General features: G+C 49.2%; 1 protein-coding gene across 8 annotated transcripts in view; it reads left to right on the forward strand.

Annotated features, from left to right (window-relative positions):
- Positions 1–20,992, forward strand: part of ZC3H7B (zinc finger CCCH-type containing 7B) — a 52,542-nt gene that overhangs the window by 26,811 nt on the left and 4,739 nt on the right. For all 8 annotated transcript variants that reach the window (XM_040594528.1, XM_040594527.1, XM_040594531.1 and 5 more), the window contains exons 12-22: positions 817–979; positions 1,066–1,227; positions 2,101–2,306; positions 5,734–5,834; positions 6,514–6,695; positions 9,012–9,097; positions 14,588–14,721; positions 16,274–16,379; positions 17,794–17,902; positions 19,592–19,725; positions 20,530–20,693. In XM_040594528.1, coding sequence (XP_040450462.1) covers positions 817–979; positions 1,066–1,227; positions 2,101–2,306; positions 5,734–5,834; positions 6,514–6,695; positions 9,012–9,097; positions 14,588–14,721; positions 16,274–16,379; positions 17,794–17,902; positions 19,592–19,725; positions 20,530–20,693 — 1,547 coding nt within the window. The remainder of the gene's footprint in view (positions 1–816; positions 980–1,065; positions 1,228–2,100; positions 2,307–5,733; positions 5,835–6,513; positions 6,696–9,011; positions 9,098–14,587; positions 14,722–16,273; positions 16,380–17,793; positions 17,903–19,591; positions 19,726–20,529; positions 20,694–20,992) is intronic.

Genomic DNA, 20,992 nt, shown 5'->3' on the forward strand with positions numbered 1-20,992 from the left:
TCCCACGTTGTGGCAAGGCAGGTAAAGATTTCCCCAGAGTCAATAGGAAGATATTTGTTCCATCTTCATTTTTATTTGCAGCTCTGCATCTTGCTAAGGTAAACATGGTGTGTGACCTAGGTTGTAGGGTCAACAGGAGATCACGGAGGCCAGTGTCCCATTACATCTGGCAGCTGCATAACACTGAAGGGTGGGGCAGAGCAAACCCGCATTGTCCTCAGACTACTGAGGTTCTTTGCTCCTCTCTGCCCCTGTCAGGAGGCTTTTCCAGATACACTGTTCTGCCAGTCTCCCATGTCTCCAGTCCTGGAGAACAGGGGCAGGGTTATCTATGGTTAGCAAATTTGGAACAAAAATTATTCTTAAGTTCCTGTTATCTGCTAGCCCTGTTAACATCAATGTGAAGCAAACTCTCTGTCCTCAGATCTGCTCCCTAAAGACTCACTGATAAGCGTTTTGTTTTTTTCCCACGTTGGGATAGATAGACTTGATTTGAGAGTCTTCCAATGCAGAGTTGGTTGTGGTGAAAGAAATGGGAAGGAGTGAGGGGGGCATTTTGTTCTGTAGCTCGTGATAGAAAACTGAGGTCCCTTACCAAGGAAGAAAGAAGACTGTCTTTGAAATAAACATACCGTATGGTTTCTTGGAAAAAATTGCATGCAGCTCTTTTGGAAATGTCATGTCAGATGTGAACATTTTGATGAGACAGAAAATGAGGAAGGTTTTTGAGAGACTGGAATGGGGCAGGGGGTTAGAGTGGTTTCTTACCCATGTGGTGGCAGAGCTGCAAAGAGGGGTATGTGTGCTTTTGCTCAGGTCAGTCTTGGTGGAGTGAGTCACCCAGCTGTGCCCAAGGTCACCGAGCACCTGCTGTCCCAGCCGGAACCAGTTATGCCCAACACAGCCCTGCTGGTGAAGAACCCCCTGGCATCTACTCATGTCTTCAAACAAGCCTGTCATATCTGCTACCCCAAAACAGGTGATGCATTTGCTCTGCCACCCAGAGCACTGGCCCAGGCTGGGGTTTGCCTTTCCCTGGCTTGATGGGGTTATTCTCTCCTGCAGGGCCCAAAGCTGGTGATTACACCTATCGGGAGGGCTTGGAGCACAAGTGCAAGCGGGACATCCTGCTGGGCAGGCTGAAGAACTCAGAAGACAAGAGCTGGAAAAGGATCCGTCCTCGCCCAACGAAAACCAACTTTGTAGGATCCTATTACCTGTGCAAAGGTGATCTGGAGGGGATAGGGCTGTTGATGGTTGGGAAGGGTCTGTTCAGTTTGTGCCAGGGGAGTTTGTGAGGGGGCTTCCAGTTGGTATTGCCTGCTGTCTTTTGGGTCTTCCTGTCCCATCAGTAGCCTATGGACTGGGAGGCTCAGTACAATGAAAGGCAATGAGCTCTCGTGCTGTGGAGAGCAGACCGCTTTTAAGTAGTGGACTAGAAGAACTGCAAAGGCATAGTGAGGTACCACGCACAGCCAAGCGCTCAGAGCTGCCCTGTTGACATGGGCTTTGCTGAGAACGCTGCCTCCTGTACATGTGCGTGTGTGCATAAGTCCCACTCCACCCAGCAGCTCCATGGCAGGGTTGTGGTTCTGCCTAGGGAAAAGCTCTCTCTGCCTGCCTCTCCAGCCCATCCCTCTAAAAGTGCAGGCAAGTGACCAGACTGGTCCCTGAGGCAACGTCATTACAAAGTACCTAATGAGGTGGGGAGATTGCAAGAGCCAAGATAACAGGGCTCCTTAGCGCTGGGCTGCTAGGAGAACTTAATCTGAATTGGCTGTAAAAGGGGTTGGTTAAATCATTGTCTGTCTCTGGCCAGGCGCTGAAATAAAGTAGACTCCATTTTGAGACAGTCTCCACAATAGATTGCATTACTTTAGATTGTTGAGATTGTCACCATTTAGTAGTTTGCATAAACTTTTCTGAATGCCTTGGTATAGACAAACCTGGGGGGAGATGTCTTTTCTTTTTTTTAACTCTGTGTTTTCCTGCTTTCAGCTCCTTGTGAGGTGTGGGCAGTGGGAGGAGATGAGAGAGAGTTTAGTTTCTGACTGGGCCGCCCTCCCTGTGTGGTGGTGTGTGCTGTTTGTTGCTTTGTAGATATGCTTAACAAGCAGGACTGTAAGTACGGGGATAACTGCACCTTCGCGTACCACCAGGAAGAGATCGACGTGTGGACGGAGGAGAGGAAGGGGACCCTCAATCGTGACCTCCTCTTTGACCCGCTAGGTGGGATCAAGCAGAGCAGCCTCACCATTGCCAAGCTCCTCAAGGAACATCAGGGCATCTTCACCTTCCTTTGTGAGGTACAGAGCTGGTGGGAGGGAGCAGGCACCCTTCATCATCTCCTCAGTATGTGTCTGGACCACTGACATGTTGATAGTTGCCATCATGGAAACATGGTAGGATGACTCACCCAACTAGAGTGCTGCAATGGATGGCTATAAACTATTCAGGAAGGATAGGCAAGGAAGGAGAAGCAGTGGGGTAGCCCTCTATGTTAGGGAGTGTTTTGACTATCTAGACCTTGATGATGGTGATGATATGGTAGAGTGTTTATGGGTAAGAGTCAGTGGGAAGACCAAGAAAGTAGGTATCGTGGTGGGAGTCTGTTACAGACCACCCAACCAGGATGCAGAGCCAGACAAAATGTTCTATTAGCAGCTGGGATAAGTATCACAATTGCAAGCCCTTGTTCTCACGGGGAACTTTAACTTACCAGGTGTCTGCTGGAAATACAGTGGAGAGGTAACAGTCTAGGAGGTTCCTGGAGTGTGTGGAAGATAACTGCCTGACACAGCTGGCGAGGGAGCCTGTTAGGGAAGGCGCCCCGCTGGACCTGTTGTTTGTGAACAGAGAAGGACTTGTGGGTGATGGGATGGCTGGAGGCCGTCTTGGGCAGAGTGAGTTTTCAGTGCTTGGAGAAGTGTGGGTGGGGGTCAGCAGTACTGCTGCCTTAGAATTCCAGAGGGCAGACTCTGGCCCGTTTAAAAGCCTGATTGACAGAATCCCTTGGGAGGCAGTCCTGAAGGGCAAAGGAGTCCAGGAAGGCTGGACGTTTGTCAGAAAGGAAATCTTAAAGGCACAGGAGCAGGCCATCCCCATGTGCCAGAAGACAAGCTGGTGGGGAAGACCAGCCTGGCTGAACAGAGAGCTTCTGCTGGAACTCAGGAAAAAAAAGAGAGTTTATGACCATTGGAAGAAGGGGCAGGCAACTCAGGGGGGCTACAGAAGTGTTGCGAGGTTATGCAGGGAGAAAATTAGAAGGGCCAAAACCCAACTAGAACTTAATCTGGCTACTGCTGTAAAAGGCGATTAAAAATGTTTCTCTAAATGTTAGCAACAGAAGGAGGGCTAAGGAGAATCTCCAGCCTTTATTGGATGCAGGAGCAAACGTTGACAAAGGATGAGGAAAAAGCTGAGGTATGTAATGCCTTCTTTGCCTCAGTCTTTAACAGTAAGACCAGTTGTTCTCTGGGTACTCAGCCCCCTGGGCTGGAAGGCAAGGCTGGGGAGCATAGTGAAGCCCCCATAACCCAAGGGGAAATGGTCAGCAACCTGCTACACCACTTATGCACACAGAGGTCTATGGGGCTGGATGGGATGTACCCGAGGGTACTGAGGGAGCTGGTGGAAGTGCTCACCAAGCCGCTTTCCGTCATTTATCAGCAGTCCTGGCTAACCAGGGAGGTCCCAGTCGAATGGAAGTTAGCAAATGAGACTCCCATCTACATAAAGGGCTGGAAGGAGGATCCAGGGAACTACAGGCCTGTCAGCCTGGCCTCAGTGCCATGGAAAGTTATGGAGCAGGTCATCTTGAGTGCCACCACGCAGCATGTATGGGACAACCAGGCAATTGGGCCCAGCCAGCATGGGTTTATGAAAGACAGGTCCTGCCTGACCAGCATAATCTCCTTCTGTGAGAAAGTGACCCACTTAGTGAGTGTGGGAAATGCTGTGGATGTTGTCTGCATAGGCCTTAGTAAAGCCTTTGACACGGTTTCTCGCAGTATTCTCCTGGAGAAACTGGCTGGTCATGGCTTGGATGGGCCTGTGCTTTGCTGGGTAAAACACGGGCTGGACACCTGGGCATGAAGGGTGGAGGTGAATGGAGTTAAATGCAGTTGGCAGCCAGTTGCAAGTGGGGCTCCCCAGGGCTCAGAATCGGGGCAAGTTCTGTTTAATGTCTTTATCAATTATCTGGGTGAGGAGATCAAGTGCACCCTCAGTAAGTTTGCAGATGACACCAAGTTGGGGGTGAGTGTTGATCTGCTTGAGGCAAGGAAGGCTCTACAGAGGAATCCGAACAGGCTGAATCCATGGGCCAATTGTACAAGGTTCAACAGAGCCAAATGCTGGGTCCTGCACTTGGGTCACAACAACCCCACGCAGTGCTACAGGTTTGGGGAAGAGTGTTAGGAAAGGACCTGGGGGTGCTGGCTGACAGCTAGCCGAATGTGAGCTGGCATTGTGCCCAGGTGGCCAAGAAGGCCAGTAGCATCCTGGCTTGTATCCAAAACAGTGTGGCCAGCAGGACAAGGGAAGTGATTGTCCCCCTGTACACTGGTGAGACCACACCTTGAATCCTGTGTTCAGTTTTGGGCCCCTCAATTCAAGAGGGACATATTGGTGCTGGAGCATGACCAGAGAAGGGCAACAAAGCTGGTGAAGTGTCTAGAGAACAAGCCTTGTGAGGAACAGCTGAGGGAACTGGGGTTGTTTAGACTGGAGAAAAGGAGGCTCAAGGGAGGCCTTATTGCTCTCTACAAGGTGTCAGTCTTTGCTCCCAGGTTACAAGTGGTAGGACAAGAGGAAATGGCCTGAAGTTGCACCAAGGGAGGTTTAGATTGAGTATTAGGAAAATTTTCTTCATTGAAAGGGTTGTCAGGCATTGGAACAGGCTGCCCAGGGAAGAGGTCGAGTCACCATCCCTGTAGGTATTTAGAAGATGTGTAGACGTGGTGCTTAGGGACATGGTTTGGTGGTGGACTTGGCAGTCCTGGGTTAACAGCTGGACTCGATGATCTTAAAGGTCTTTTCCAACCTAAACAATTCTATGATTCTGTATGTCCCAGCCAGTGCCCTGCTCCCAGAAGGGCAGTGAGCAGTGGATGCAACTGTGTAGGAGAAAGGAGAGGTCGTTCTCCTCCTTAGCCTTGCAGCTGAACCAGGTGTACACAGCATCATGGGATCACCTGTCTCTTCCTCTGTCTTGACATGTTGCTTTGAATTGTAATTTAGCCCCAGCTACTTTAGAAATCAGAACCCCATAATGCAGTGAATTCCCACTTGATGTCTGTGCTGAGCCAGAGTTGGGGGTGAAGGATTGGCTCATATCATTTTAATGCTGTGCAGCAGAGTTCCCCGCACTGGCAGTACATGTAAAGAGACATGTTCTTTGCTGTGAACTGGCTGTTCTTTTATTTCTCCCCATCATTTCCCCCTTGTTCTTGCTCAGTTGACTAACTGGGAAAGAATATGTGGCTCTGACCAGTCTTTTTCCAACCACAATGGAAAATACTGTTGAGAATAAGCCAAAAAATGTTGTCCGGAAGCTTTTAAAAAAATGCACTTGCTTAATTTTAAAGCCCTACCGCAGAGTTTTCACCAGGCTTCTTCTAACTTTGAACATTAGAATAGGCTGGCTCTGGTTCTTCTTCTCATTCCAAGTGAAGTGGCTCTGGTTCACTGCTCTCTAAGATTTTCCCAGTATGCTAATTCTTCTCTTCTCAGATTTGCTTTGACAGCAAACCCCGGATTATCAGCAAAGGGACCAAGGACACACCATCTGTCTGCTCCAACCTTTCTGCCAAACACAGTTTCCATGACAACAAGTGAGTGAATTTTTTTTGTGCTAATGGGAACAGTCTCTCACAAGTCCACCCAGTTTAACTCCAGGGCCCCGGTCTCTTTCTTTCTTCCCCATGGGTTCTAATCATAGGGCAGCTCAATGCATGACAAATAGTACTGTGTGCTTCACCCTGCATGTTTGCTCCTGGGGCTGAGGGATTTCAGGCATCAGCAAAGCCCTTTGGAGTCAGCCTAATTTTTCCATTGACTTAATTTGCCTTTCAGTTTGGCCTTTACATAAAGGTCAAACCAAAGATTCTCTAGCTCAGGATCCTGCTTCTGACTGGCTGGTAATGAATGTTTGGGAAAACATAAGAAACATGTCAAGTACACAGTAATACAACCCCTTCTGGTTACTGGCAACCTGGGACTTAGGAACTTGCTGAGCCAGAGGAGCTGGTATCTTTGCTGCATATTTTGAAATGTGTCTGATCTCTGAACTTAAGCAGAGCATCACCCATGGGCTGAGGAGATTGAAAATACCTACCTAGGGTTGATAGGGTGGGAGGGCAGGGGTCTGGTTTTCCCAGGGGGAGTCTGCCTCTCCCAGAGTTGATTTTCTGTGTCCTTTACCTGCCCAATCAAACGTCTGAAAGTCACGTAAGGGGGAGGGGGTGAAGATTTGATCCTCTGGTGCTTCATATTTCTCTGGCCTGGCTGCAGGTGTCTGGTCCACATTGTACGTTCCACCTCCCTGAAATACTCCAAGATCCGCCAGTTCCAGGAGCACTTCCAGTTTGATGTGTGCCGACATGAGGTGCGTTATGGCTGCCTGCGTGAGGACAGCTGCCACTTTGCTCATAGTTTCATCGAGCTCAAGGTCTGGCTGCTGCAGCAATATTCAGGTGAGTGTGACTTGGTGCAGGACTTGTGATGTTTCACCAGTGTACCCAGGGCTAGTTGAGAGGGGAAGAGAGTGATCTGGCAGAACTGAGAAGTTGTCAGTCACTTGTGCATGTACTTAGTCTGACTCCTCAGGGACTCAGAAAAGAGGACCAAGGTGTTCTGTGAGATGACTTGTCCCTTGTCCCTTTAGATGTGCTATTGCAATTTGCAGACCAAGAAGCCTTTCCCTTGGGACCAGCTGCATAAGTTGAAATGATTATTAGGAAGGGCTGAACCCCCAGAGGTGTTCTGGTGTTTAAATCCTGTGCAACACCCTAAGTAGCAATTGGATGTCTGAGTGAGTGTCTGGTGCAATAAGAATGGCAGCATGTGCAGGTGACAAAGCAGTTATATAAAGGAAGGCTGTGCATCTCCAGTTTCTCAAAACAAATTCACCAAAAATGGGAAATGGCAAGATACCTGATGTCTCCCAAAAAGGCTTTTTTGACATGCCTCTGAAGAGGCTATTTGCAGAAATTAATATTCACATCACTCATGTAATGACACTGCCACATCTGGCACTTTCAGCCTCTCTCTCTCTCTCTCTCTGACATGTTGGAGGGTTTTTCTTGCTGTTCTGTTAACTGAGTGGATGATGGTACACCCACAATGCTACCTACATCTTTTTTCACCACAGGTCTTGTTTAGTGCAGGACCTAGCCCAGTAATGGGAGTACTTTAGAGAAGAAACATGGATGATTATGGATGTTTCTCACCATTTTTTGATATAATTGTGGGCAACTTCTTTAATCTGTTGTTCAAGCTCTTGTCACTGTTGTTCAGTGCAGTCCTTGGCCTTGGCTTGGCTCATGAAAGACAGTGATGAACAAGTAGCACGCTGTGCCAACCATCTTTTATTCTTCCCATTTGGCCTCACTTGTGGCTGCAGGAAATTAAAAAATTACACCACCAGAGATTCTAAGACAGCATGTTGCCTGTGAGCCATAGGCCATCATTGCTGCCCTGCATGCTTGTGGTCTTGCCCGTAGTACTCTGAGCACTCTAATATTCAAGCATCTTGCTCTTTTCCCCGCCCCGTGGTTGATTTATTTTTGTTGGTGATTTTTTTAGAAAAAGTTTCTTTGCTCCCTCCTTCCCTCTCTCTATTCCTTCCTTTTCAGCCTGTAGAAGACATCATTAGATTTTTGCTTCTTGCCTTCTTTACTTGAAGAAGTGATTTCCAGAGGGGAAGGTAGGGAGATGAAACAAGCCATTAGTTTAGCTGCAGAGGTGATCTTTAAACCTTGTGCTTATTCCCATCTTCTCCAACAATGGGAGAGCCATCACCTTTTTGTTTTTTTTCTGCAGGGCTGTAGATATAAGCCTGCTTTCTGCATGAGTTTGCCTTCCTGGAGTGGTAGTTTATTACCTCTCTTAAGTGTAGCCCTCATTATGGAAACAGAGATGAAAGGTAGTCGTCTCCATTCTTTGGGAATGCTTTAGCTTTGGAGCAGAGAGTTTGATGTGGGCACCATTTGCTTGGCAAGAATAGGAAAGAGGCATCATTCCTAGCAGCTTGCATTTGAAACTGGTGGGCTGTTGCATTTCACAGCCATCTGAGCTTTTACAGAGCTTGTGGCTTTGTTCATGGGGATAAAGGATTGTATTAGTGAAGTAAAGGTTCCCAAGATCTGAAAATGTGGACAGGCAGGACTGTTTTCTTGTTCAATGTGCCTTTTCACAGACATATCTTGCTGTCTTCTTCCATCAGTGGAAATCACAGAGTCTTTGTCCTCACTAATGATGTTGCAAAAGAGGCCAAAATATTATAAGTAACCAGCACATGGGCCTTTTGGTTCACAGATCATCTCTTTGGGACAGATCATGCTTTGGAGAGCTGGTGTATTGGAAGACATCCTTTCATATTTGGGAGGTGGTTTTTTTTCACAACCACTATATTTCTGCACCATATTGTTGAGTTAGTTCAGATTTCTGGGACTGGAAGTAGGCAGTCACTTGCAACAAATTTTGTTTGAAATTCAGTCTTTTGACAAGAGCTGTGTATGTTTCTCCCATTGGACCTGTACCCTGAGGGTCACGGTGCAGAATGGAGAAGATGGGAGCTGCTTCAGCCCTTTCTTTGCCAGGTCCAGTGCAGCACGTTAACTTTTTGCTGTGGCTTTCTCTAGCTTTATAGGTTTTTTGTCCTCAAAATACAGGTCAGTGTTGTGTCCAGTCCTAGAATACTTGGACACTGAAGAGGGAGTTTCAGTTTTTCTAACTCTCTTCTCTTGGCCAAAGCAGGGTCGCTCAGTCCTGTCTCCTTTTGTTCCCAGGAATGACCCATGAAGATATCGTGCAGGAATCGAAGAAGTACTGGCAGCAGATGGAGGCACATGCCAGCAAACCAGCCAACAGCATGGTAAGTAAGGTGCATCTAGAGCTTGCAGCCTGATTTTGCTCCCAAATTTTCCAGCATTTTCTCTGTTTTCTTCCCACTGCTGTGCCTGACAGGTCTCATGCAGACCAGGCTGGCCATTGGGGAGGAGGACAGCTGAGAGCTTTCCTGGCTGCAGTGCTAGCGATGAACTTTGTGCCTTGTTTTGCAGCATTGTTACCTGCTCTGTTCAGTGGTGGGGTGAAGCCTCCAGAGCAGGGAGAGCAATGTCCAGAGAATGGTACTGCCTGCCACACCTTGCTAGTGAAATCGGAGACTTTGGGGACCATGGCCACACAGAATGGGGACCAAAGGTGTCCTGCTGCCCTTTAGTGGCCAAGGGACGATACGGCAGTTTGAAGGACTAAGAAATGACTCATGGCCCATAGGACTGCTCTAAACTCAGGAGCGCATGGAGCTTGCAACTCAGGTGCTCTTGAGGCTGGGCAGAGATCTTAGTGGAGCTTTGCCAGGAGGAGGCTGTGAGCTTTGCCTCTCTTTGTGCCACATGTCTCTCATTGTGAGAGAAGGTGCCTCTGGCTGCACCCTCCAAAACTGCTAAGACCTTTTTCTGGAGAGGTATGTCAGAAGCAAAGAGCGTCTTTTGGTCTGCTTTATTCCATCCTGTTGGCTACGAGTGGTGCTGCCTTATCCTTTTTTTAACCCCAAGAGGCTATTCTGTTCTGTAGGAGTGGAGCCCACACAGTGAGGACGATTCCCAGCCCAGCCTTGAGGTTGAACTAAAGCAGTTTTACCATTAGAACAGCGAGTATTTTGTTCTTTAATTACTTTCAGAAAATATGTCTGATGAGATGAGAAACTTCATGTCTCCTAGCAAGCTCTCAGATGTAGGAGCAATTCTTTCCCCTGCAAAATGGTGGGGAAATGGTTGTGAAACCCTTTTGTTCCCACATGACAGCTTGCTTTCCCCTTGTGGAGGCCTGAGCTCGCCACCCCTTGGCCTGTGCCTTACTGTCACAGATAGTTCACCTTTATCTGGAACCTCTCATCCAGGAGTGCCTCTGCAGAGAACAGCACTGGGTGCAGCCTGTGAACACCCTGCAGGGAGGTGTTTTATAGGAAAGGGATCTGAGTCACTCACATAGTGTGTAGCAGCTTTTTTTGGCTAGGTTTTCTGAAGGCTGTAGGGCACTGATGCTGGGGAAAAGCAGGTCTGGTGGGTATGGGTTAGTCCAACAGAAATGATACATGTGACTGCACTGGTGCTTGCAGTGGGTTCTGTATCCACCTATGTACTGGTTATGCTGCCTGAGATGCAGTCATCTTTGAGGAAATCGTCAGCAACATACCTGTGCAGCCTGTTCTGCTGTTGTGGTCTGAAATGGTTGGGGAAGAAGAATGGGAGGCCACAGTCCAGAGTAACCAAGGTCTCTAGGTCCCAAAGCTGCCTGACTTGCTTAAGGAATATGTTCTAGCATCTCAGGAAACTGAAAGGACAAATTTTGACAGCCTGTATTACAGAAGAAGTGAGCATGGGTGATCTGAGTTGTCCCTGCAGACAGAGCTGGGTATGTTCTGTTGTTCTGTTTCTACCTGGTGTGGAGACAGAGGCAGCTGCCTGCATCTCCACAGTGGAGGAAACTAAGTGCCAAATCTGCAGCAGTTTGTGACAGTAGTTGGATTTATATCGGCAATCCCCGCTCCATGGATAGCGAAGTCTAATGACTGGTTCTGTCCTGCTTGCTGTGGATCTGCCTGCATTTTCCAGAAAGCTCTGTCTTGCTGTTCTTTGTGCATAATTTGGCGATAAAAAAAAGAGAGATGGACAGCTGTTTTCCTGTAAGCCTTGCAGCTTCAAATACACCATTGTCTGGAGGTGCTGCTGTTGGAAGAACACGTTGCTCAGCAGGCATGGTCAGAGCGTGTCCTCTGAAGCAAGTGGGATCTGGGTGCTGGGCATGAGTTTTGTTTCTGGCCATTGGGGCTTGCAGGGGCAGAGGGTCAAGAAAAGAAATGCCAGCATCTGCTACATCAGCTGACAGGGGATGGGCAGAGAGCTACAGTTTCTGGCCACTGTGGGCAGTGTTGGGGCTGATGGCCAATGGCAAAGTCTGGTTATGCCCTACAAATGCCTGTCACAGAGCAGGACTGCACCCTCCACCCTTCCAGGGCATCATTTTGTGCGGAGGCAAAGCAGCAGCCTTGTTGGTACAGTCAGAAAGTGCCTACCAGTGGCATCATCAGTTGTCTGTAGGGATTGGCCGCCTGGCACTGGTACCATGCAGAGAGACAGTCAAGTCGGTCAGATGCGTGTGTTTGCAATAGCAAACCATGACTTTGGCGTGAGCCCGTACTGAGCCAGAGGGCTGTGCTCTGGGATGAGACACTGGCTTGCTGCCGAAGACCCCGGGGGCAGGACTAACGTATCAGTTGAGAGATGTTTACTTTTGCCATTATTTTCTCCCATCCAAGCAGGCTAACGTGACTCAGTTTTCTCAGCGTCCTTCCAGCTTTCGAAGTTGGCTGCCTGGCAAAGACAACTTCCCAGGAGTGCTGTAAAAGCAGACCCCTCCTTCCCACCATCCCATGTGATCCACACTCACCCCAGCGCCCTCTGGTCACTGGAAGCAAAGTTGGTCCCAGGGATTTCGCTGCAGTTTTGTCACACAGTTAGCCTCTGGGGCTTTCTAGCTGTGGAGAAAAGAGGCAGGCAGCATACAGGGACCTAGCAGCTGTGATGATGCAGGTCAGGAGACTTAGCAAGAAGCAGAAGATGTACTGCTTGCTAAATACCTGCCAGGTATCTCACACTTGGCCCCACAAATTTGGTCCCGTGGAGGCTGCTGTAGGAGTAGACCCAGTGGCTGCAGATTGAAGAGGCAGTCAGCAGGGAGGCTGTTTTAGGTAGCTGGGTGTCCTCCCATTGCATCCCTAGGAACTGATGTGGTTTAGCCCTTGTTTTTTGTGGGTTTTGAGGACTATTCTGCTTTTACTCCACTAGGCAGCTGCAGAACCTCTATAAAACTGGCCTCAGAATTAACAATTTAAGCATGGAGAGAAAGGGAAAGTCTCTAATAAGGGGTACTTGCACAGCTGACTTGGTTAGGTGGCTGAGAAACCTGGGGTCCTCATATAGTCTCCTGAGGCACATGGCTTCTCCAGAGAGCATTTCAGTATCACTGAGAGGGATTCCTGAAGTTGGGAGACATGAGTGGCCGTACTGGGGCTGTTGCTTTCTGCAAAGCCTGAAGTGGAGAGCTGTTGTGCCAAAGACTGTTGTTTGTTTGGTTGCCATAGTGCGTAGCTAACACTATATTGCCTGGCTTCATAGCAAGGGGTGGTGCCACAGCCCGAGGCACTTTTGCCTGGCTTTGTCTACTAGAGCCTCATGTGATATAATTTCCAAACTGTTGGTTATCAGCAGCCTGCCAGGTATGTGTCTTGCCTTTACAAATACAGCCATGTAGCAGCAACAGCAGCAGCTTTGATTTTTTGATTGGCTCGTAATTCCCTGGGAACATACATGCCCACTGGATTGACCAGCAGTTTTCATGACTGATGAGAAGTGCACAGGGCTTCTTTTGGTTAAGATTTTGTGGGGAAAGCAGCCCAGATCACCGGAATTACCTGAGAAACAAACATTTTCTTTATCTCTGATCTATTGTGCCTTCTGGAGCCACTCGGATTTTATTTTTGCTGCATCAGTAGATTTGAGCCAAGCTTCCTGGCTGTGCTGAGAGAGATCTGTCGCCTGGAGGATTATGTGGCAGATAGCGTGGGGCTGATAAAAGGCAATGTGCCAGCAATACCATTTTGTTACCCTAGGCCTATAGGTTTGGTGGATCCGTGGTGAGCTGTAGCATAATTTCCTTTGGAGACCAAGTGGACATTAAAACTACTGTTCAAAGGCCACATGTGTGAAAGGGAGGCACCTTACTTCCTTCTGTGACATCCCAGGTCTCAACCCTGCTCATCCTGCAGCCGGCCACTTTGATGTGTTCTTGGTGGTCACCAGCACTGGCGAAAGCTGACAGATGAACAAGTCATGTGGCAGATGCCACCAGAAAGGCTGTCTTGCAGGCCAGTAGGTCAGAATTGCTGTTGCTTTTCAAGAGAGGTGATGGCTCTTTGGAAGGGTCCTTTTGCTGGGACATCCAGAGCAGTGATGGCCTCATAGTCAGCACAGGCAAAGGTCAGCTCTGAGGTCAGCTTTTCACAGTGATGGAGAACCTTTTGTGTCAGCTCTGCTTCTCCAAAGGAGTACGTCTGGAAGATGCAGAGTGGTAGTCCGTAGCTTACATGGCGTTTCCTGGGAGATGCTTTGATTCTGCACTGGCTGCGCTTGCTGCTTTCCCTTTGCCAAGGGATGCACATACGGTCCATGCTACTTCTAATCAATCGCTGTCAGACGCCTGCTCCTTGGCGACATGGTTTGCCTGTCTGCTCACTGTTAAATGCTCAGGGTTAGAAGTCAAGGCATGGCAGCTGGGATGGGCTGCTGATGTGGTTAGCAGTCAGAGAACTGTTTTACTGATACATGACCTTTGTGCTTCATGGCTGGCTCAGTGACCAGGGTGTTCTCTTGTACCCTCACATACTCCTGTGCCAAGGGCCACTGGTGTCCAGTCAGGTTTGCTTTTTGGCTTGGAAATGAACTGGAGACACCAGCCTCATGTCTTCCAATGGAATATAGAATGCAAATGGCTTTCCAGAGATTTGCTCAGAAAACACAAGGCAGTGGTGATATGGAACTGGCTCTTTCTTCCCCTGCAACCCGTTAGTCATAATCCCAAGACAGCCTTCTCACAGGGACAGGCAGAAGGCCAACCAAGTGAGGTGACTGAAAGGATATGAAATGCGTATATTGATGGTCGTACCTCTGTCCAGAGGTCATGATTAACTGCCCCTGAAACGTGGTGCAATGGAACTGTGAGAGATGGAGACCTGCCCACTAATGGTTTGGAAGGCTATCAACAAGAGGACCCAGCTTTGACTTCATGGTGTCAAATGCTGAATGTGCCATGAGCCTCTTGGTCAAAGAGCAGGAGTGGTGGGTCCTACGCTGTGGCATGGCCTGGCTTCCTACCAAAGGGGCTTTCTTGGCTGTCGGCTGAGCTCTCTCCACAGGTAGTGGGGGGGATGTGGATTGCCCTTCCTGCGTGGAAGTGGGGATTAAGTACTGGGGCAGGTCTCACAGAGCTTGTCTGTACAGGGAGATACGCTGCAGGGGTTTCACAGCCAGGCCTGGTCAGTGCTTGAAGCTGCTTGGCTGGCTGTGCTTTTGGCCAGATGTCAAAGCCCAGGAAATCATGCTGAAGCAAGTAGTGGTTTTGTTTCTGTGTGGTATCTCAACAGGCCACCACCTAACAGTGGTGGAGGAGAACTGGGCTGTCTCTGATTTAATCTGGCTTGTCGCTGGCAGTGGGCATACAGGGAGTCACCAGTGTCTGTCTCTGTGGCAGTTTGAGGGGTGTGGTTCGGGGCTCTGCCTGAGGTTGTGGTTCTCTTCCCCAGGCTTCTCCCCGGGCTCCCACATCAAGCACCTTTGACCTCCAGATGAAGTTTGTATGTGGCCAGTGCTGGAGAAACGGGCAGCTGGTGGAGCCAGATAAAGACCTCAAGTACTGCAGTGCCAAAGCCCGCCACTGGTGAGCAATGCAACCTTCTATTTCCCCCACCCCTCCTCAAGGGCAGGAATTTCTCCTCTTACCTTCTCCAGATTCTTTGGAAGAGGCTGTAAGGTCTCCTAACAGCCTTTCACCGCTTGATACCAGCATTGCAGATAGCTGTTTTCCAGTTTCCAGCTCTCTTTATGTTTATATTTGCTACCAGCATTGTGCAGATGTTAGTCCTGGTGTGTGCTGTCCAGCTCCCCCAGTTCCCTTTTTTCACAATTGCTATCATTTCTTCATAGCAAGGCCACCAAGGTAGTTCTCGTCTGTCCTTGTTTATATTCCTAGCTGTTTGCAGATCTCTGTCAGGTCACTATTAGCAATGATTCAAGGTATTCTGCTTCCCTTTAGTTTCCTTGGCTCTCTCATTGCTTTGGTTGCTCTTCTCTGATGCATGTCTTGTCTGTTTGCACCTCCTGGCTCCTTGGGGCCCATAAGGATGTTCAGTGTGATGAAACCATAGCACAGTTTGGCTTGGAAATGACCTTTAAAAGTCATTTAGTCCAACACCCCCTGCAATGAGCAGGGACATCTTCAACCAGATCAGGTTGCTCAGAGCCCCAACCAACCAGACCTTGAATGTTTCCAGGGATGGGGCATCCACCACTTCTCTGGGTTGGTCCAGTGTTTCAACACCCTTATCATAAAAAATTCTTCATTTTACCTAGTCTGAATCTACCTTCTTTTAGTTTAAAAACATTACCCCTTGTCCTATTGCTACAGGCCCCACTGAACAGTTTGTCCCCATCTTTCTTATAAGCCCCCTAGAAGAGGAATATCAGCTGGGAAGTTACATTGGGTCATGGAAACTGTGGCCTGTCTCACCCAGACAGCCTAGTGGGATAGGGTGGAAGGGTTTATAGGACTTCACTTCCCATGACACAAGCTGCAAAGGCACAGTCCAGCATCCTATTGCAAATGTAAGACCTTTGTTGAAAAAGAGCAGAAGCGGCAGTTGCTGGAGGAAGTGAGCAGGTGAGGATCACTTCCTGGAATGGGAAGAATAACATCTCCTTGTGCAGCTGCTAAATAGAGTTGGGGTTTTTGCCCAGGGTATCTCCTGGTGATTGCTTGCCGGAGCTGCAGGAGAACTAATACTTCCTGGCACCTGTTCATAAGACAGTGCTTGTAATGACTTGCATTTCTACTGCACCTTTCAAGCAGAAAATATTCCCAGATGTTTTTAGTGGATCTAATTGCACATTAATTGTCTGTGTCAAAGGATGTAATGCAGTTGTTTAGTAATCCCTGGTGATTCCGTGTGAGACTTGGGGGAGATTTTTATGGCTTTATGAGAAGAGATACCCCAGGAAATATGTGATAAGTACAGGGAGAAATCCTCCTAAAACACCCTTCTTGTGGCTTCTCTGTCACAGATGTGTGTGTCTGGGAGCAGCTGGATAGTGCAGAGACAAGCTGGACAGGGGGATCTGGTCACCTGTCAATATTTAAGGGTCTCTTAGGAAAACAAAACCTTGTTCTGCTCTTCTTTTTGTCTCTCTTGATTTATTCTCTCTTCTTCATTCAGTTGGACGAAGGAACGTCGCGTCCTGCTGGTGATGTCCAAAGCAAAGAAGAAGTGGGTGTCTGTCCGACCACTGCCTTCCATCCGCAACTTCCCCCAGCAATATGATGTAAGCCTCATGCCCGGCACAGCCAGGTGCCCCTTCCCATTCCCTCCTACCATGGTGCAGTGCTTTGAGGGCTGGTCCCGTGTAGAGCTGGCAGGGAGGCAGTCACGTGTTGTCTGAGGTGGGAGGCAAGGACAGACTGACAACAGCAAGATGTCAAACACATCCAGCAAAAGGGTGGAGCAGAAAAAGGAGCGGCACCTGTTTAAACCACGCTACGCACGTATGAGAGTTTCTGACGTTGCTGTTAATGCAGTCACCATCTCAAGAAGTGGCTGGCACAGGGTTTGGGAATAAGATTGAAGTTTCCCCTTAGGTCAGGGTTTCTCAATGTAGGTGAGAGGTGAGACGGAGTGCTTGGGAGAAGCCTATCCCTGCCTTTGCTGCGGCTGTGCTGCTGTAGATTGTGAAACTTGCTCACAATGTGTTTTGAAAGCAAAGCTAAGAACTCAGTTAAAAAGCCACATGCTGTGAGGAAAACTACAGATAGCCAGCCTCCGACCCCAGCCCCAAATGTGGTGATTGATAGTTTCTCTCTCCCTCTCCTTTTCTTTTTCCCTGAGAGGAGAAAGCTTCTCTCCTCCTTCCCTGTGGGATCTGCTGCCCGTTAGTTCGCAGGCAGGTGCAAGGCCACGCATGAGGCCTTGAGCACTCTACAGCTGCAGGCCAGTTGCTAGAAGCTGGAGTGGGGGAGCAAGAGTTATTTACAGCTGCTGCAGTAGGAGATGAGGCCAGCAGCCGAGCTGCAGATCATGCAGCACAGCAGTTTGCCAAACAAGCGTGTGCGTTGCCTGAGCTCCCACCGAGCCCCAACCAGAGACAAACAGTGTTGTGTCTTCCCCCTAGAACCCATGGGCCAGCTGGTCTCCACACTGCTGTCCTCCTCTGGTGACCGGACTTGGGGAGAAGGGGTGATCAGTAAATACGATGCTTGGAAAGCTTCTTATTTTCTCTGGCAATGATGCTGTTGGTACCTGTGGGCTAAAAGTTGTGTGCGTGCTAAGTAGCCCTCAAGGCCACTCTTCACCCATTTGGAGGTGGCTGAAGAATGAGTTGCCTTTGAGGACCAGCAACTTGACCAGCTGGAGACACTGTTGGGTCGATCCAGGTTGCTCCCTGCTGTCTCGCCCAAGGCCAGCGCTAAGTGTACCCTCATCTGGTTGCCTATGGAAATGGCAACAAGAGAGAGAGAGGCCAGGTGCTGAACTGAGCTGCCTGCATGTTTATAGGGAAAACTTGCCCTTTGTGTCATCAGGAGCTTGAGGAAAAGAAGCATGAGTTAATGACATACGAAGTGTCCTGTTTGTGACCTCTCCTGCATACAATTTAATGTCACAGATGGTGTTTTGAACCCACTTTTCTCTCTAGCAAGGAATGTTTGTGCAGATGCTAAATTTTGCTCTCTGTCTTTTAACAGTTGTGTATCCATGCACAAAATGGACGGAAATGCCAGTATGTGGGCAACTGCTCCTTCGCCCACAGCCCTGAGGAAAGAGACATGTGGACCTTCATGAAGGAAAATAAAAGTGAGTGGGGGAAACATGGGGCAGAGAATTTAGGGAGAGTGAAGGGGACATTTGGGCAGTGGATGTGCAGTGGATGCAGGGTCTGTTAAGGCAAACTGTGCAACAGAGACTGAGCTGGACAGAGCTCATGGTACCATGAGTTTAGGTGGGATTAAGGGGCAGGTCTATCTACAGTAATTTAGAGCTGCTTTTTTCTTAAACGTGCATGTATATCTTGAGTCCCTTGCTCCAAGACTAGTGCTCGTTGGTCCCATGTCTTGCATTGCTCCATTGCTGCCCTCCCTTTCTGCAGCAATTTGAATCCACCCTGTGCTGTGCCTCCAGCTGCCTGTACTGTCCCAGGCCTGGCTCCTTATGGAGGTCTGCTGAAGCACCAGTCCTGATCTGTAGCTGCTCCTGTATCTTTCTTGTCTGTTTTGTATCTGCCTTGGCTTTTTTGCCCATTTCTGTTCATATCCCTTGCTCTCGGGCTGCAGCACTCCCGGCTCACAGCATTGTGCTCAAAGGGGTGGATTTGAGATCCTGAATGAGAACATTGTTGGGTGGTGCCTTTGTGGAGGAGCTTGTCTGGAATTAATTATGCAGGCTCCCGACTTACTTTTTTTGGGGGTAGCTGGGGTTTGCCCATGTCCTGGATGGCCAGCTCTCTGGCAACAGTCTTTGTTTATTCAGACCAACAGCAAGCTGGGAAAAAAGACTTTCTTTGCAAGGCCCAGTTGTCCAAGTGCTCACCTGTCTCTGTTGGAGGATGCTGGAAAGCTTGAAGGGTTCCCGGCCTTCTCTGAGTTTGTTCAGTCTTTATGCTTGGATAGAAGGTCTTCCTCTCTGCTGGGCCAAATGCTGTTATTTGTTACAGTTCAAGTAATTTCATTGCTGAAGCCTTTAAAGCACATCAGACCAGTTTGGGTGTGTTTGCTCAAGCATGAAGGTGTATCCACAAACAGCAGCGTTGTTTCAGTTTGGGGGAATTTGCAATCATTATGCCCAATTGCCTTGAGTTCCTCAATTACCCATTTAGCGAGAAGTAAATCACTAATGCATCGCACTTACAGCATCGCATGGGTGTCTGCCGACATTTATGTGTCCATAGCCTCTCTGCGGAGCTGATTTTGGAAAGGCAGATATGCAATCAGAGCTTCCACCCAAAATTTCTTTTCCCATTAGTAGGTTTTAAACCAAGAGTGCGCCAAAACACATCGACTGCAGTCCTCCGGGCAGGTTTTGAACTTGGGGCAAGCTATGATTAGGTCTTCCCTCCCCAGTGCTTCCTGTGGCCAGCTTGCTTAAGGGCTCTCCTCCCTCTCAAGTGCTGAGGATGAAACTTAGGCTTAGAGGGAAGGGATGGATCTTAGCTCCCTGGCTGGAGTGAGATGTCTGCTGAGGTCAAGCAGGATCAGGCCTGATGGAGAATCACCTTCTGGGGTGAAGTACACGGAGATCTTGGGGCACTTTCCCTCCTTCCTGAATACTTTCTGTAGCTTCTGTCACGCCAGGTGGTGTGGTGTGAATTTGGTTCCTCTCACCTGAGTAAGTGACATTGGGCCACCCAAGCACAAGCCTTCAGTCTGGTGGCAGGTGCTGCTGCACAGGAGAGGGGAGGGAAGGGCTATGCCAGTGCTCCTCTTTTCTCATAGTTTGTGCATGGTGCGGGAGGTTGTCCGAGTGACTTCACGGGTCGCTTTTGTGCAGTACTAGATATGCAGCAGACCTATGACATGTGGCTAAAGAAACACAATCCTGGGAAGCCTGGAGAGGGGACACCACTCACCTCGCGAGAAGGGGAGAAACAGATCCAGATGCCCACTGACTATGCTGACATCATGGTAAGCAGCTGATCTCTTGACCTTCATCCCTCCTCCTCCTCCTCGGTGCTGACAGTCTGCCCCTCTCCTGTGCTCCAGGTGTGAGCTAGCAGGGACTGCATTGCTTTTGTGGGAAAGAGCCTGTGCTAATGTAGGTTAAATGGATGGCTTGGAGCTGCACAGCAAGGGCAGCACAGTAAGCACAGATGAGGTGGGTTGAGATTGACCTGGGCTCAGCAAGACTCTGCAATGGTTTTTCTGTTAATCTTCATGTCAGTAGGAGTCTACCTTAAGGTTCCCTTTTGCATGGGCTCAGCCTCTCCCCAAGGTTCCTGCCTGCTCCTGGGAAAGCTGGAGGAGCCATTGCTGGCCTGTTGGAAAAGGAGAAACTTGGAGAAGAGCTGGGTCAGGAGCACAAAGGCCTGGGAAAACCAGAGATAGATGTGTCTCCTTAGCTGAGGGGTTGTGGCTGGTGTAAGGGCTTGTGGTGCTGAAGAGTCCTGCATTGCCTGTGCACCTGGGGCCTTGCAGTCAGACCCCACCTGGGCTGTCAGCAGAGCAGGAGGACCATGTCAGTGAACTGAGCTGCCCTGTTCTCTGAGCCTGTTTGAGCTGTAGGTAGACATCAACAGAACATCTCTGCTCCCCCTTAGTGGCAGCATGATGCCCTAAAAATGACATGGCAGGAAAGTGCAGGAAGTCATAGACTGAGTGAAGATTCCAGGATGCTCTGGAAGGAGAGGGGGAGAGGCAGCGCCAGCACGGGGAAGGCCGCCGGGTGTGACAACTCACTGACTGGCCCTTTGCCCTGTCTGCACTGGTCAGATGGGCTACCACTGCTGGCTCTGTGGGAAGAACAGCAACAGCAAGAAGCAGTGGCAGCAGCACATCCAGTCGGAGAAGCACAAGGAGAAGGTCTTCACCTCAGACAGTGACTCCAGCTGCTGGAGCTACCGCTTCCCCATGGGCGAATTCCGTCTCTGTGAAAGGTACCATTGTCACATCTCCCCCCTGTGCTGCTCTTGCAGGAGTGGGGCAACAGACGCAGGGCCTCCATCATCTCTCCTTTTCCTTCACTGCCTCCTCCTCCTCCTCTCACAGAGTCCCCAGGGACTTTTGCTTGGAGGAAGAATGGGATGAGCTGACAGGTTTGGGTGACGGTGAGGCTGCTGTTGGATCCCAGAGGTGCTCAGCCACACTACTGAGTGGTAAAATATATTCCCGAGCATGTGTCTTTAGAAAAGGAGAGCGAGCTTCATGTCTGCACCTGTGCCCTCCATAGCCAGGA

Source organism: Falco naumanni, chromosome 5, assembly GCF_017639655.2.
Source record: "Falco naumanni isolate bFalNau1 chromosome 5, bFalNau1.pat, whole genome shotgun sequence".
Classification (NCBI taxonomy): domain Eukaryota; kingdom Metazoa; phylum Chordata; class Aves; order Falconiformes; family Falconidae; genus Falco; species Falco naumanni.